The sequence below is a fragment of the Arctopsyche grandis genome, chromosome 1 (assembly GCF_051622035.1).
Source record: "Arctopsyche grandis isolate Sample6627 chromosome 1, ASM5162203v2, whole genome shotgun sequence".
Classification (NCBI taxonomy): Eukaryota; Metazoa; Arthropoda; class Insecta; order Trichoptera; family Hydropsychidae; genus Arctopsyche; species Arctopsyche grandis.
Genome location: NC_135355.1, coordinates 21444588 through 21463376, shown reverse-complemented (window position 1 = coordinate 21463376; position 18789 = coordinate 21444588). Strand labels below are relative to the sequence as shown.

At 30.3% G+C, this 18789-nt stretch overlaps 1 protein-coding gene across 1 annotated transcript; it reads right to left on the bottom strand.

The window, feature by feature from the left end:
* Positions 1–467: 467 nt before the first annotated feature.
* On the bottom strand, positions 468–16969 carry LOC143919815 (alkylglycerol monooxygenase-like). Its single transcript, XM_077442357.1, has 10 exons — positions 16895–16969; positions 13745–14120; positions 11320–11447; positions 9236–9387; positions 9038–9141; positions 8598–8760; positions 8367–8518; positions 6182–6316; positions 3309–3422; positions 468–1069 (listed from the first exon to the last, which is right to left on the bottom strand). Exons 2-10 carry the CDS (start codon positions 13943–13945, stop codon positions 800–802), a joined length of 1419 nt encoding a protein of 472 aa, XP_077298483.1. The 5' UTR covers positions 13946–14120; positions 16895–16969; the 3' UTR covers positions 468–799.
* Positions 16970–18789: the final 1820 nt, after the last annotated feature.

The following is an 18789-nucleotide window of genomic DNA, read 5'->3' as shown; positions in this document are numbered from 1 at the left end:
GCTGACAGCGAATCTGTCGTGCGAGCAATTTTAGAGATGTTGATTTGACATTAAATGTCTTTTTGACACATGTCGTGTAATTTATTTTACAGCCGTGCCAAAAATATTATCCCATTAAGATTTCCGATATATATTATTATTATTATCCGATTATTCCGATATATGTATATTATCTGAGAAAATCTTCTATTGGACCAGCCTTAGATAAAAGTGTAAATGTCTATACCCTTCAGGTATAAATACACTCTTTTTCCTATTATGCTGTAGATTACCATTAGAATAATATAATACTATGATTACTAACCAAATTAAATTAAATTGTAAAATAGAAAATGATCAGTAGATCAGTAGCTATTAAAATAGATATAAGATGTATTGTGAACATAATTTTGTAATAATAAAAAGCATTTAAAAATCAAAAAATCAGATAAAAGTGTACTATTCTAAAAAATGAAATAAAACTACATAACTTTTAAAACCATATATTTATTTAAATTTAACAGTCCGTTATTTTACTATTTACAAAATACATTTAACAGAATGTAAGGAACACTCAATTATATATAATACATCTTAATATATACATATGTATGTATGTACACTAACTACGAGCTTAAAGTTTAACAGTCTATCAACGTAAAATAGAATTTGTATTGTGTTATATACAAAGTACACATTAAATCGGTGGGCAACCATACTATAATAACATTAAAATAATTGCATAACAGTTAAATTGTTAAATATTTACATTACATACTGTTGTTTTAAAAGTACAATACAATACATAAAAATAACTGATTCATTTGATCTTCCTCTCTTTGATTTCCATGACTCGAAACTCGTACAAGCACCACCATAAGGCAGACGTGACGTAGAAAATTTGAAAGCAGAGCATAGTAGTTTTGTCACAGCCTTCAAAAGCGTAATTTCTACTCATATATGCAAAAACTAGACATCTGAAAAGTTCTAGAAGCATTGCTGCTGGATGCCGATCGAACATCATGCCCATTACGGTGAGAGATGCCAATATATATATGACGAAATATAGGACTGAAAGTGGAGTCATACCCTGAAAATAAAATAAGAAGAACGTATATAATAGATGTGTTTGTATGTATGTAGTGCCGTTTGTGTACACAGCGAACAAACAACACTGTATTGGGGGCCTTTTGTTGCCGAGTTGCCATCTAACTTTCGAGTTGCTAACTATGTATGTACATATATGTACATATGTACTTGTAAAGTTCGGCTATTCTACGTGAAATTAGATTACTTCGTAACGAGATTGTAGAAGGATGTTCGAATAAAAGTTATTGTTTATTCATAGTTTCATTTAAAAGCGACTTCATTATCCTAATGGAAAATTGATCGTGACGACGAGTAAAATTTGATTATAAAATAAAGGGAAATTTATTTCACGCATATGTATGTACATATGTACGTAAGAGTTTAATGGAATCTCAGTATCGTATTATTTCAAGTTTTAAACATGTAATGTATATATATATATATATATATATATATATATATATATATATATATATATATATATATATGTATATATATATATATATATATATACATTACATGTTTAAAACTTGAAATAATACGATACTGAGATTCCATTAAACTCTTACGTACATATGTACATATATATATATATATATATATATATATATATATATATATATATATATATATATATATATATATATATATTATTATTATTATTATTATTATTATAATAATATTATTATATTAAAGTATTTCTGCGAGCTGCTGGCCAGACTTTTTCTGCAACTCGATCATTTCTCATCAGATTTTGTGACTTCAATTTATCTGATTTCATTATTGAAACGGTTTAGCATCAAATTGGTAAAATCATCCTAAATGTTTAACTTATATTTATAACCACTATTTGAAAATGTTTTTAAATGTACATACATATTGTACATATACATATATAGCATAAGTGTAGCTCAGGGGTAAAACCCGTAATGGCATCATGGTAAAATATACAAAAAATAACTAGTTTTTATTTTAATAGTTAAAACCATTATTATAAAATACAGTCAAGAGATTTTAGATAAAATTTTGTATTATTATAATCTTCAAAATATATTTACGTTAATGGTGCTAATAAACTAAAAAGCTATATATGTACGTATATGTAAAAAAAACGTATATTAAGTCCTTTTCATTCCAATTTTTAACTAAGAATTAACTTGTTTGTTTAATCTTAAAAATTCTATTTTTATGTAAATATGTAAATTTGAACTATTAATTAATCAGCAATATAAAGTTTCTTAAATTAATCTAACAAAATAATATATATATATATTTTTAAGCCCCGGAATTCAAGTAAAGAATTCAACCTATGTAAGGACGGGTCTACCTCACGAGCCGGAATGTGAAATTACCAAAAACGCAAATATCGGAAGGAAAAGATCGAAAATCGAAAGATCTTAAGTCGAAAGATCAAAAAAAAGGGTGCATGGTACATACTCACTTAATTTGCGCGAGCAGGATACAACAGGAACAAGAGGAACAGGCTTTTCTTCCCGTATTCTGCGTGCGCACATTAATACGGTAGGAAAAGCCTGTTCCTCTTTTTCCTGTTGTATCCTGCTCGCGCAAATTAAGTGAGTATGTACCGTTTACCATGCACCTATTTTTTATCTTTCGATTTTCGATCTTTGCCTTCCGATATTTGCGTTTTCGGTAATTTCACATTCCGGCTCGTCACGGAGACCGGTAAGGACATATGCACATATGTATGTACATATTGAATGGTATAAATTCATATGTACAATGGAAATAATCCGAAAATATCAAATTGAAATGTATACATTTTTCAGCATATCGTAAACATCTTCTTACTACAAATGGAAATAATTTGTAAATTTATAAAGTATATTCAACAGTCGTCAAAGCGAATTCTTCAGCGGGTGGTTTTGTTTAAACGTTTTATCGTGTAAAAGTTACGTAAATAACATTGTTATGATCGAAACAACGCCGGCCCTGGATTAAGGACGTTTATATAGTAAAAGGTTCAGTATTAAATATTAAGCCGGGTTACCAAGCTTCCTTGTTGACCTTAGATGTGTATGCTTGGATTTGTAAGCTCCTCAATAAATCAGGGATCAGTAAGGACGAGTACATACATACAAACATACATACATGTATGAACGTATGTATGAAAATATGTATGTACATATATGCACACGTCCATCTACATACATACATATACATATACATGAATAAATTGTTTAAATCGGAACTAATGTATAAAATTTAATATAACATACCATGTGCCTTATTGCGAGTTCTTGAAATCCATATACAACCACACCAAAGTGAATTAAAAGGTAAAAATTGCACCAGACGGGAAGAACAACGTCGTACTTTTTGCGATGTCGTATCTAGAAAATAAATATTTGAATTAAAAGCGTTTATGAGAATTCTGACTTGTTTATACTTGAAATGTCAATATCATATATTTTTTAAATGTAAACAAAACAAATACATAAATACATTTACATATATGCACATACATATATTACGCATGATATTTACTAACAAATATTCGTTTATTTGGTCTAGGGATTCCATAAATACAGAAATTTGTCGCTACTGGTACTACCGAGGAAAAATTCTTACTATCGCTAGTACCGGTATTGATTTATTTACGCAATGAGTGCAATAAAATTAAAATTAATGGTTAATAAAATATTGATTCATTAATTTGAGATTTATTGTTGGTTAATCATTTTAGTCCTTCCACACAGTGCGTATTAACCTCAAAAAAAGAGTAAATACATTTTTGCTTTGAAGAATATTTGTGCGAAAGGGATTGTTTTAGCTCATAAATATTATATGTACATATGTATATGTTTTTAAATAATTGCCAAGTTAAAAAGATAGGTTTCCGAAACGAGGATTCTTATTGTCTTATATGTACAACTCTTATACAACTCACCGACAGATTTCTCGCAACTATTTTTTTTAATTATGTATATTAAACGGCAATAAAATTTTTTGAACAAAATATTTAATTCATTGTTTTGTTGATAAAAGAAAGCTAGAAAATTTTCAATTAATTTGATTAAAAAAGAGTAACTGCATAGTACGATTCAAAAAATCATTGCTCCAAATATTTGAATAACAGTTTCAATAAACATTTTTAAAAGTATAGTCAAAATAAAAATTAAAGATTAATATTGTGGATAAAAAATATTTGCATGAAATCTGTCAGTGAGATGTCCCCGCGATGAAATGGTATTGTGATGAAATGTCCGGACACGTATTCAATATTTTTTCTATTTTTTTTTATAAATATTTGCAATCGACCAAATAAGCAAATTTTATCACTGGTCAATTTTATTTTAAAAGTTTTGGCAATCCTTTAATTGCCAGCTTTTTATCAATTATTCAAGCACTCTGCGGCGCTTTAGTCTAGTGTCTTTTGCACTAGACTTTATAAGAGCTTTTGTCAGCTCGTTTGATTGGGTTTCGAGTCTAGTCTTGTTGTTCTTTGTATAAATATCTATTTCAATTTTAATTAATGGTATAGATACATGTTTATGAATTTCAATGTTTCTCGCAAACCATGGGGCATTTTTTATTATTCTAAGAGCTTTATTTTGGAATCGTTGTATGATTTCTACGTTAGAATTACTACTCGTTTCCCATAGTTGGATACCAAATGTCCAGACTGGCTTTAAGATTGACTTACATATATACTAACATTTTATTCTCTAATATTAGACTGGATTTTCTTCCTATCAACCAGTTCATTTTGTGTAGCCGCTGGGTGAGTTCCTGTCTTTTATTTTTGATGTGATCTTTCCATGTCAGTCTCCTATCAAGGGTGAAACCCAGGTATTTTGCTGCGGTACTTTCAGTCAGTTCATCGTTTTTCAGTCTGACTACTGGGCAGTTCCCTCGTTGAAGTGTGAATGTGACATGAACAGATTTGCCAGTGCTAGCCTTCACTCGCCATTTTTTCATCTACTCTTGAAAGCCATTTAATTGATCCTGTAGCACTTCCGATGCGAGCGTGGGGTCGCTACTACTTGTTAGGAATGCTGTGTCATCGGCGTACGTTGCTACTGTGACATTTTTGTTTGGTGTTGGGATGTCTGCTGTGTAGATCGTGTATAATATTGGTCCCAAAATGGATCCCTGTGGTACTCCCGCTCTGATTTTGTATAGCTTTGAAAACGCCTCGCCTTGTCTCACTTGGAATATTCTGTCCTCGATATACGATTTAATAATTGTGTATAAAGTGTGTGGGAGCTCCTTTTTGACCTTATATATCAACCCCTTGTGCCAGACTCTGCCAAATGCCTGTTTATGTCTAAGAAGGCTGCAAAGCAGTATTCTCTATCTTTCAGAGTTTGTCGGATTTTTTGGACCACTCTATGGACCTGCTCGATTGTGGAGTGGTTTGCTCTGAACCCAAATTGGTGTTCTGGAATTATTCCTTCCTCCGTCACTACAGGTAGGACATTGCAGCCTTTGTATGTAGTTTGCTGGGTGTTCATTGTGACATAATGCACATTTAGCTAGGGTGTTTTTATCTGTTTTGTATTTAATTTTTGATTTAAAATTTTTGATATACTTAGAGGTTTCTTTGAATAGCAGGTCAAAAAGGACAGTGAGTGATGATATTGACTCATTTTTCGACTAATCCAAACAAATTCGCGGATACTACGTTTTTTTTCTAAATTGAAAACAATTCAACAAAATTTAAATAATTATATTTTAGTACTACCGGTAGTACCGAATCACTCTCTAAGAATGTACGTACACATGTACATATGAAAATATATAATTATTTACTTAAATTTATGACACAATACGTCTAATTATTTATTTAATTATGACACATTACAATTTGTGACGCTCGCTTAATAATTTAAAATAATGATTTTTACATTCCGCCGGAAATCAAATTAAGTGAATAGAAATCGCAGCTAACGAATAAATTGATTAAATCCGCCAAGTACTAATATTAACAGTATTATCTGTTACTAAGTATTAACATTATTAATATTATTATCCACTAAGTACTAATATCATTAGATCCTGATATTCTGGGAATTTTCATGATTTTCGTTTTGTTAGATATTTCGCAATTTTGCTGCTATGAAATGAAAGAATATTATATTAAACTCACATCCATTTTTTCGGTTTCCTCGCCCAGTCTCGGTTTTCCCGGGGACCAACTCGGTCCAGCGAATGCAGCTGCAAAACGAAACCACCAATAATTGTACGATGCGATCGCTTTCATCACGTACACCGTATAAAACGTCTGAAACAAAATTAACAAAAAAAAACATGATCAAATATACATACTCGTAGGTGTGGAAAAACATTAGGATATTTGGCATCGAGGTCCATTATTGGAAAACTCAATTAAAGTGTTTTTATCGCCGTCCTGGATATTCCGACAGGGGAGAATGAACGAGACTAGTTTTCGCACGTATTTACATACATATCTAATGGAGATAGATGTACGTTGCTATTTCCGATACTAGTGACACTACGTAATTTTCTCTGATTGGATGGAAATGTGCAAAACGGCACGATCGTCTATTGGGAAATTAGTGCTAGAGATTTATTGGAACGACCGGCGAGACGCTGTTTGTTGAGTAAAGAAATAATCGACAGTCAACTATGGAAAATATCTACTGTTTTATGAGCAGGAGTGCTCAGTTGAATTAAACGCTCGGGAACAAATTTTCTTTGTCGAAAAGCTTCAATTCAGGTTGCCGTTAAATTGTTTTCTCGGAGAAATCTTAATTAAAATAAGCGGCACAATTTCCCCAAAATTAAATCAGTGACGGAGAATAAAGCGTTAAGTAAAAATTTTGCCGCATAACAGAACATTGATTTATTTTATTTTTAATACTTAATCTTTAATTCCTTTCACATACATATGTACATTTGAATTTGTGCAATATTTGAATGTTGAAAATATGTTTTAATTTACATCCAGGTTCGTTTATACCGGTACAGCTCAAGCCAGCACCTTAAGTGCAGTAAAGTGCAGCACAAAACTGCACGTAAAAGAGCGGTACGACAAATATGTGTGATTTAGTACATTCTATATGGACACATGCTCTGTATGCTCTGTAATGTGTGTGCGACGTACCAAAGCAGCGGTAGCCGACACGATCTACTCATATTATACAGCAGTACATACAAATCATCGAAACGTATCAAGGAGAACTGTTTATTCTTTGGATGAGATGTCATAGTGGTGAGTGCAACCGTACTACCGTAAGTGTTGCCATGTGTAGATGAATATTTTTGGAAACGTCATAATGTGTCAATGTTGACTAAACATTGTCACAATATGAGAATGTTTATTGTCATATGTGACAATGTTGACTAAAGACGCAAGCAATATTACACCGTATCGTCACACTCTGTCATGTATGTATGTATGTACATATATGTAAGCCGATTTGGTCGGTGCTTTATAATATGAATTAAAGTTTTTTTACGTGCATTGCTGTGCCAAGCTGTTGACATGCAGTGTTGAATAACATAATATACATACGTAGTTTAATCAAATTGTTGCTATTTTTGTCAAAAGTACAGCCGCAAAGTATGCAGGTATAAATATATACATTTTCATTTCACTAATAAAATTTGAAATGAAAATTTTTAATTCAATAATACGGCCTGAAAGGGTTTTTCTCGTTGAGCGAATGTTATGCAAATTGATTTAAATTTGCATTACAGATGAGCGAGTGTCACTAATTGCATGTATAATATGTGATTAAAAATATTTGAAAGTCTATTTACACGTGCCCACTTTTATCATAAAATACTATAAAATTCAATGATGGGTCAAATCAATTTAGTAGGATGCTTTTCGCCGCTAATTGTCATTACTAATGATTTTGATCAATTTGACCAAACTATGCATTAAAAATAGTTCTCGCAACAAATTTTGACCGAGCCAATTTACTTGAAATATTGCAAATATGTACCTACATACAAATAATTTCGATGAAAATACTTTATGAGTTAATTTGAGACTAGTTTAGATTTTTTTTCAATCATTAACAAGAGTTGATAGAAGATTTACCATATCAGTGTGATTATATGACGAGTATTCCAATAGTCGAGACATGAAAAAAAAACATTAAAACTATATGATTTAAAAAATGTTTTTATACGATCTTATTATACATATCGACTGATGATGTGCACATATGTATGTATGTACATGCATATAATAGAAACACATAAATATATATGAAATAGCGACATCTCTGATTCGTTCGTTAAAACAATTTTCTGGTTTAAAAAAATAAATATATTATGTATTTTAATTGTGATTGATTTACCTGAAGGTGTAGAGGATTGAATGACGGTTGATTATAAACCAAACCGTATACTATGTCTTCTTTTTCGCGTTCTTGCGCAAACGTGCCAAACATGCGATCCCAAATAATGAGAAAGCCTCCGTAATTTTTATCCAAGCAATATTTATTACATCCTGAAATCCACAACGTCGAATTCGTATATCAAATAGATTAATAATGCGTTATTTATAGAATTGATTTTTTTTCTTGTACCGTGATGAACACGATGATGCCGTGGTGTATTGAAAATGTATTCCAAAGGTCCCAAAGTGGTTATGGCCTTAGTGTGAATCCAAAATTGGTATAGCAATGAAAACTGCTGATGAGTCAGAAAGTGAGCTGGGGGTATGATGAAAGCCATCGGAAGATAAAATATCTGAAATACATTCATTCAAAATTATATCAATTTTCAACATTTCTTATGCAATTATATATATATATATATATATATATATATATATATATATATATATATATATATATATATATATATATATATATATATATATATATATACATGTATATATGTATATATACATATATATATAAACCAAACGTCGAAATTTCAACGGGTACAACACTAGTATATAAATATATAATTCAAATAAAAACATAAAAATTACGATTGAGCATAAAAAAATAATAATACATACAAATCCACACCATCCTTGCAGAGCAGATTGTCGAAGACCCACAGCCAAATTAAACTCTTCTGAACTATGGTGCACTTGATGCTGCGCCCACAAAATATGCACTTCTACATAATCGTAATAATTGGAATCAATTTTAAAACATGTGTATTAAATAAATATTTGTGTTTAGTACAAATAATCGAAACAATAAATATTTACCATGACTTGCTCTGTGTACCCAATAGTAACAAAAATCTACCCCGATAGCAGCAGCATACCACGTTAATGCATAATCCCATTTTAGATCAACAATTCGAAAGTGGTTGTAGATGAAAACGTATGCTAAAGATTCTCCACCTCTAAACAACAATCTGAAATATATATATATTAAAATTCAAAAGTCGTCAGAAATAAATGCGCAGTCTTGAATTTGTAATTTGTTTTATTTTGAATTAATTTTTTAGATCTGCTAGCAACTGCTCACTTAATACTTGAGCTGACTCTTTAAGTTTACAAATACAAATATGTAGGGCTATTTTGTTACAAAGAATTCCAGCCAACAATTTAGTAGAGATTCAAATGCTACGCAATATGAAGCAAAGTGAAAAGCGCAAAGAAATTTTTTCACATTCCCGGTAAAAAAAATATATTTAGAATGATGTACATAGTCTACATATATCATTACTGTATTCGTATTATATTACACGCGTATATAATATGCTTATTTCAAAATTTGAAGTTAAATTATATATATTGTACATATAAATTCATATATAGGTAAATCAGAAACGCGTACCCGATTTCCGCAACTCTCCTCATTGCGGTTTAAACAAAACCGACAGAAAATAATTATTTGCTTTATTTAGCTATTGTGGAGCGATATGATAAAATAATATTTATAAAAACAATATGTGTAAAAAAAATACGTGTTTAAAGAAACGCTAGCACGCCTGATCTATGCTATGACAATCTAGGACTAAACTTATCCCTTAGAGTGTTTTCGGTGATAATTTATCCTTGTACTGACATAGGATTGATAGTGATCGATAAGCCACAGCGTTGTTCTAATGAATGATTTGCAAGAGAGATTGGAAAAGAGATGCCAATTTACAGGAACCGTTTCAATGAATATCAGAAAAATTGGCAAACTCTGATAGGAAACGATCAACCTGGAGTCACAAACCAAGATCTGGCCAACATATACTAGTGCTCGAGAGCATAATATGCTAACCACTAATCCACGCTGCTAGCATATTATAGAGTAAAAATAACGTAAATTCCCATATTTGAAGAAATGTGGGAGAAAATAGTCGAAATAATAATAGGGAACAATTTAAACGTCCATAAAATAAATGTGCATTTAAAAAAGCAATTAAAAAAATGTTTCTGTACATTACAAAAAATTGTGTACATTTTTAAATTACAGATACAGATTTTATTAGAAACTTTGCTCTGATAATTGAAAAAAAATTTCTAGTTTAAAAGCGGATGTTTGCTACTTAAATGTGTATTACAATGACCAAAATATGAACCGACAACGACCAACGCTTCTCTCTACTGGATTCCTTCTTTTTTACTCTTCGGCTTGCGATCTTCGACACCTACGACCTTGACTTCGACTCTACAACCTGACATCATCATTCATATTCATACGTAATACGTAAACAATAGTAAACACTTTTGACAGTTGCCTGCAACGTTGCCACTATTTGTATAATGCTAAAATCTATTTTTTCGAATGATCGTTTCATATTTTTTAATGATCACTTTACAATGTCAAAATATTTTATTCGATGCACAATACGAGATTGTTTAATGCACCGAAAATAATGTAAATTTTAAATGCACAAACATTTTTTTTTAAGATACAAAGTATTTTTCTCAATGTTCAGTTAAATCGCACCCATAATAATATCGTGCTAATTAACAGTGACATGAAGAAATGCCTATCACAGCTAGAGTCTAACTAGACGTGCCACGACTCACTTTAGAGTATGTTCTTATCTTTATGCGATGTATTAATTCATATTGTAAATGTTACGATATATATTTGACCAATAGTCTATGAAAGAAATCACATACATGCATATCAATTATCTATGAAATAATACATATGTATGTACATATCATATTACAATATGCAAAAGATTTGAAAAATTTTTGACCCTCTACTAATTCTCTTTCACCCTTTAGTTGCGTAAAGTACGATACTATCGTTGAAACGTCATCGTATTGCATAAATGTTTACAAATTGCACTCGATTTCATATAATAGTATATGTATGTATGTATATATGTACTGACCTTCCACATTCTTGTATGAGACCATTAGATAGGCTGGTGATTGTGTCGTTCAGTCTTATTGACGGCTTTCCTTCCAAAATAAGAATTAAATTTTCAAGCACAATGAAGAGGATGAAGTAAGGCCATGACTTAAAAAAAAAGATTATGCAATGCATTAAATATTGACACGAAATTAAAAATAAACAAAAGACATAACATAAAATAAGTCGGCAGGAAAATTGAATCTCATTTGTTATTAATTTATACTTGAAACATTAATATATTATTTCCCGATACAGAACAGTGTCACTTCCAAGTGAAATCGTGATATTTATCTATAATATAATATATACATTTTAAAATAATACAATGTCGAAGAATTTCCTGTTAAGTAAATCCAACATGACTCGTTATATGTACATATGTATGCATGCAAAAATAGATAAAGAAAAAACATACTTTGTCATACGAATGTTTTAAATAGAATAAAGAATTTCATTCTTAAAATAATGAATTATTTACAAAGCACGACAATAGACGTGATAGGTTTTCTATGTTAATTTAATACAGAAGGAAGTACATATGTATATGTAAAATTCGTCAAAACATTAAATTTGCAATCAAAGCATGTGCAAGCTTTGCATGGACGATTATGAAAGAAGATTTAATGGTCGAATTTAAAATCTGGAAAAAAAACAACTTCAAAGAACGTTCTGATATTTTTGTATGTGTGTATTTTATATATGTATCTACATGTATAGAGGCACATAACGGGCGAATTTTGTAAAAATAAACAGTGATATGAAAGTAGTTGATGCATTTAACCTTGATGCGATTACGTCGACGATATTTAACCGAATAAGTTCAGGTAAAAATTTTAACGCATTTTTAACACGCAAACTCAAGCATACATATACTGCTACTTTTTTAATTGGTTTAATGATAAAATTTTGTGAATTCGTTCGAAAAATTAACTGGTGTATACCTATGGTTAATCGAATTCACACATTTATACATTTAGATATCAAAAAAACAAGCTATGAAAACGATTCTTATAATTGAATACACAATTTCAATGTACCTATCCTTGCTCTTAATAAATTTCAAAAACACATCGAGCGTGTCCTTTTTGCGCAATTAACTTGTTTACTTGTTACTTGTCGATCAATTATATTATGTTTACATGTCTACAAAGAATGTATTTACCAAGTATTTTTTTATTATTACGGAGAGTGATATTATATTTTATTGCGCGACATTAAGGAAAATATACCTTTACATATGTATGTACGTATGTACATACATATGTACATGTATGTATGTATCAATTGGTAAACAACGTGAATTGAATCGCTTTTATTTGGAAAAATAAATAACGTAATAAAATTTTATGTTTACGTAAATAAAAATGCTATGAAATCTGATATAAATTTGACTGTAAAGTGAAATTTATTTGTGTTATTTCATTATGTATAAATTACAAAAGCGTATTTTAAAAAATCGTTCTAAATAATTATGGTATTTTTTAACTTCACTTCTTACAATATTTTATACTTCTATTTTTATACATCATAAATTCTTATTATACATCATTATTTCTTGAAATTCATCAGCTTGGAATAATTTAAAACAGGGAATATACTTAAAATTCAATTGAATTTCTAATCGAACATATTGAATGGTTGCATAAGATCATTTCCGATTTTCATACGTTTTTCAAAGGTATGTAAATAGGAACGAACTTATGCAATCATCTAAAACATACGACACGAAAATAAAATCGGAATATAATAAATCATCTATATATTTAAAATTAAAATCTTAATATGCTAAATTAATCAATTAGTGATCCAAAACTATATGTAGTGTTATTTAATTTTTCACATCAAAACAACTTCACTTTTATGTTTTTCAGAAACCGTAAAATTTATAATATTATTTTTTAGTTGAAAATGTCGAATAATTCTTTTTTTATTAGAATATTTACATAAACCGAAACTCTATACAAGATATGTACCACTGTTTGTAAATATTTTACTGTGATCTGATTTTTCGTATCTTTTATTTGCACCTCTAACTTTATCTCTATAGCTCTATCATTTAAAGTAAAAATTAAAAAAGGGAAACAAAAAAACAATTTTACAGTCACACATTACTATATATTATATTACAGTTATTGCTTGAACTTTTGCTTTTTATTAACTGTATGTATGTATGTATGTATAAATATGTTTTTAACTTCTGCATAATTAATTTATTTCGTTTCTTTTCGACCATTGTGAGCGTATTAGGAATTCCTGTAATGCCACAGTGATCCAAACTTTAAATAAATAAATAACATGCACACACACACACATACACACACACACATCATATATATATATAATATATTATATAAATAATAAATAATATTGTATAATGGAATATAGACAGAATTTTCTCTTACCTGTCTAAAGAAATTGGGAACTTGAGTCGTGTCTTCAAAAGATGTTTCTCTGTGATCGATCAAATAAAAAAACTGTCCTAGACCCTTAGCAAAGTTCAAAAACTGTCCACGTTCTAGCGCATAATACCTAGTGGTATTTTCAATGTCCTCTCGCACTATGTCCAATATTTCAGAGGTCCAACCCTCTTCTGAATCCCACATTTTTTTGCACTGATTCTACTTCACCACATTTAGCTGTCGATCGATTATACATATATTATATGTACATATGTATGTACATTCATACAATATATACAATACTACTAGTCCCCCCTACTGGTACGTCCACTGGTCACTGGTCACTGTTGTGGCTGTCACTGCACAAGTGCTATCGTGCCTGCAATTGTTACATTTATATATAAACTATGTATGTATATACACATCGGTCACCGATCGTGTTTATCATTTTGAAAACATTCCGTGAATATCGTGAGTGTGTGAGGTTCTTATGGCAAGGTCGTTACACCGCCTAATACGTATGTACGTAAAGTAAACATTTGCCTAATTTACTTTTATCATTATATCAATGGAGATAGGTATCTGCATATCATATATAATATGATATGCAGATACCTATCTCATGTCGTTTTATTTTCAGCTGTGTAAGCAAAAATTCTGTCTATTTTCCGATTTGAATTTTTAATGATATTTGAACTGTGCATACGAATTTTGATATTTCTTCAAAGAAAAGTAAAAAAGGAAGAAGTAGCAAGCTTAAATACATAGGAATGAAATACGTATTTGAAAATTCTATTTTCCTGGTTTTCTTTTATAACTATACCAGGATGGCTCGAAAAATCTACAAGGCCAGAGCGAAAAACGCAAATTTTGAATGCGCCTAGTGGAAAAGTTGCGTCTTGTCAAAAAAACATTAAATAAAAAATCACAAATTTTATAATCCATATATCATGTGCCTCCAAACCAATCAGTTTATTTCGAAAAAGTGGGCTTTTTTCAAATATATTTTTCTTTTAAAATAGTTTCGATTTTTTGTCTTATAAAAACAAAAATGAATGCTCAATATTCACCTATTTCAATTTACTTGGATCGATTATTATAAGTATTGACTGATTAACGAAAATTCAAAGTCGTCGTTTTACCAGAAACTCTCATACAGAGCGCGCCACGCTTACAACGAACATTTGTATGGCGGAAGCGTTCTTTTCAGAAAATCGTCATTTTTATCATGGTCTCATCACTATTTTGAAAATAAAAGTCGTCACGAACTTCCTTGGGCATATATGTAGATATAATTTGAATAACATTTACATAAGTACTATTCAAGGCCAATTACAAACATCGATCAACAAACATTACATATAATTGTTCAATCGTTGCCATGAAAATCATGACGACGGAATATTTGGCACTCGAGTTCTCGTTAGTATGACAGTTCGCGTGCGTGGCTCCGGATAGATGGAATTTTCGGGTGCCAGATGTTCCGTAATCGAGATTTTAGTGCCGCGCGTGAGATCACCGAACCCATGGAATTAATCGATTCAATCATAATTAATGTTGCCGTTATATTCGAAAGTGGCATAAGTCCAGTTTTCATCGTTTCGAGAAATATTTCGCAAAACATTAAATATAATATATTGCGTTTAACAATATATCTAAAAATACTGGTGGCCTGTAATACGTTTATTCTGATTTTCCAAGATTCTGGACATATCGAATTAAAAGAAGTAATAACAATTTGTAAATTAAGTCAAACAGAAATAGTGTTTTTGGAACTGAAAATTTGGCTTCCGCCACGAAAATATAATAAATATAAAATTAGTTTTCCCAGTGAAATCACCGATATCCAGAAGATTTACTGAGCAAAATCTCTTGTCATGCCACGGAGCACCCCACCCTCGTCATGTCATGGAGTATTACCATCCAGTTTTATGTGCAAATGCGTATTATAATGATTGGTATTGTCTAAGTGTGCCCACCTTGTTGTATATAAAGTGTAGCGAATTTCTATAGAAAATTTTTGTACAGCTTCATATTTGCGATGTTTATTGGTAGAATTTCGCAAACTTTGCTATTTGAAGCGTAGCGAAATTTGGAAATTAATTTATTAGCATCGGAGATGAAAATCTGATACGGAAATATTAATTCCAAAATTTTGGAATACGTGTCAATGAAACGCGTGTCGAAACATAAATTTGATTAATTGCCCTGATTTTAAGCGCGTCCTTCTAGTGAAGTGTTTGCGAATTTAATAATAAATAAACCGAAGGAAAATTAGCTAGAATTTTTTTTAGGACATGGCAAACGACTCAACATTGACCGTTGTGCATTATTATAATTACCAAGAAATATTACAATTTATAATTTATAGTAAAAATAAAAATAAAGTATTAGTTATTGCATAAACTCATGCCCGATTTTCATAAGCGACGGTATGCATTATTTAATGACAAACGGGCAAGAACTTACGCAATCATATTAATACGAGTACCAAATATATGTGTACCTATAGATTGTGAACGAATACACGTGCACTGACATTCAAAGGATCATCTCTAATGCAATCTACATAGTCTTGGACACGTTCTATTATGCAAATTTATATAAAATATCGATTTCGAGATGATAAGTAGTATGAGATGTAGTCTAATTTACATTTATGTCGCTTTTCCGGTCAGACTACCACCTGGTAACTGGATACATCTCAGTTGCGCAAGTAACGTTACACTTCGGACAACCCACAAGTGCATTATATGTGTACATATGTATATAAGTATGGTATATCGTAAATGTTTACCATGCGATAAACTACCACTATGAAATATTATCTATGTATACAAACAGTTTTGGAGATAGTGATCTAGTGAAAAAAATTGATTTAAAAATATTATAGAAATTGTAAAATGTTTCAAAACTGTAATTTTTCTATAAAATAAATATGTATTACATACAGAGGGAAGTTAATATTAAATTCTGGCTAATCCCTAAACTCCGAAATGTAATCAATCTATTTACCTCTTTACCTATCAATCACTCTAAAAAATATATCTTATTTTGAATAAGCTCTTTGAGGAGTAAGATGGATTGACACACGATCCAATCTTATGCCGTAATAGAATACATTTATGTTTAATATTAAATTTAAAGACATACGTATTTAATACAGTTCTCACTTTGTTGAACTCGATAAGATGGAATTGTAATTTCAAAATGAAGCGACCGGTACTGAAGGAGGGTAAAAATATCTTGAACTGTCCGCTAGCCAAGTCCAAATATATATTCGAGACATATCAGAGATGGTCAATCGTGGGATTCGTAACTTCTCTGTGAATTGTTATTTATTTCAAAACTATATATTATGTGTCAATCGCTTCCTGTTATGGTACTTATCAAATTGTCGTGAATGAAACGTAATAAAAATACAATTAAAAAAAAACTGATTATAATGTGGTTATAAAATCCTGTAGATAAAATGTACATATATGTTAATGGCACAAACGAAAACAGCATTGAACTCAGTGACCGTTCAATTTTGTAATATAATATACCGAATTTTATTTTAAATGACAAAATAAGCACAGCATTGACAGGTGAAACACAAATTGTTTTTTCTTCGTGTTTTCTTTTATTAAATTTCTGATTTTAAACATGGACTTTTATTTATTATATAAAATATCTAGCTACTACTGAATTTAATTAAAAAAACTGTATCCTTAAATTTCCCAAATGTTCAATACTCAATGAAGTAGTTAGATGTGAAAAATAAAGTACACGTATTTTATAATTAATTGACATTAATAAAAAAAGGTTGAAATTCCCTATCAATGTACATATATGTATATTGATTTTGAATCGATTAAGAAAAACTGTCAACATACTCGTTCATACATATACAAATAATAAAAAAGAACAATATCTGGCTAACATCGAAACTCATTGGACCTTGTTTGTATCGCTAAATATACGAAATTATAATTGATTTAGAAAAAAATATGATCGAAAAAAATTGCTTGTAAGTGTAATGAATACCTAAATGAAAATAAACAGTTTTTTATAGACCTATGTATATATTTTTAAGAAGAACATTACATACATTAAGAAATAACTAGTAAACATCGATAATGCTTAAGATAACTTATTACAAATATGGACAAGGGAATATTTGAAGGTAAGAAAAATTAAACATGGTATTTTGATAATCATTTTTATTTCGTTAAAATTTAATAACGGTCAAAAATGATTAGTAATAAAATGCATTCCAGAAAAACCGGAAAATTTAAACCGGTGTTAATCACATTAATCAAAATACATTCACACGAACCCACATATGTACATGTATATATGTATATGTATGTAGATACCATGTGATCCAGTATTTTAGTTTTTCGCGGGAAATAGACTTAAAATTTAAATAAATCATATTATTTAGTCTCATTTTTATAATAAACTAGCAGAACCCGGCATGCGTTGCAATGCCACAATAACGCATTTAATTCTCGTTCCCGTTCCCGTTTCTCGATGTGTTTCGATAAGTGAATGTTTCAGTTTCAAATTAATAATTAATAATCAAATTAAATTACAGTAATGATAATGTGTCGGAAAAATGCAAGCGGCGAATACATTTGAAATTATTCAATTGTTTGTTTATTTTACCCTTACAACGCAGGTGGCGACACGAACACATTTGAAATCATTGTGTTGCAATGCCACTCATTTCGGTTTTCCCGTTCCCGATCCCATTTTTGGGCGATTTTTTTACAGAAACCATCACGGGCATGCACACAACAACTCATGTAAGTTTCATCGCAATCGGTTTAATGCTATAGGAACGCATACGTGACAGACACACAGACAGACAAACATTGGTTTTTATATATATGTACATATGTATGTATATAGATTTACAACATCGTTAATTTTAAATTCAATTAGGTATAATTATTATCGGTCTCCGTGACGGGCCCGAATGTGAAACGCCCGAAAACGCAAATATCGGAAGGCAAAGATCGAAAATCAAAAGATCTTAAGTCGAAAGATAAAAAAAAACG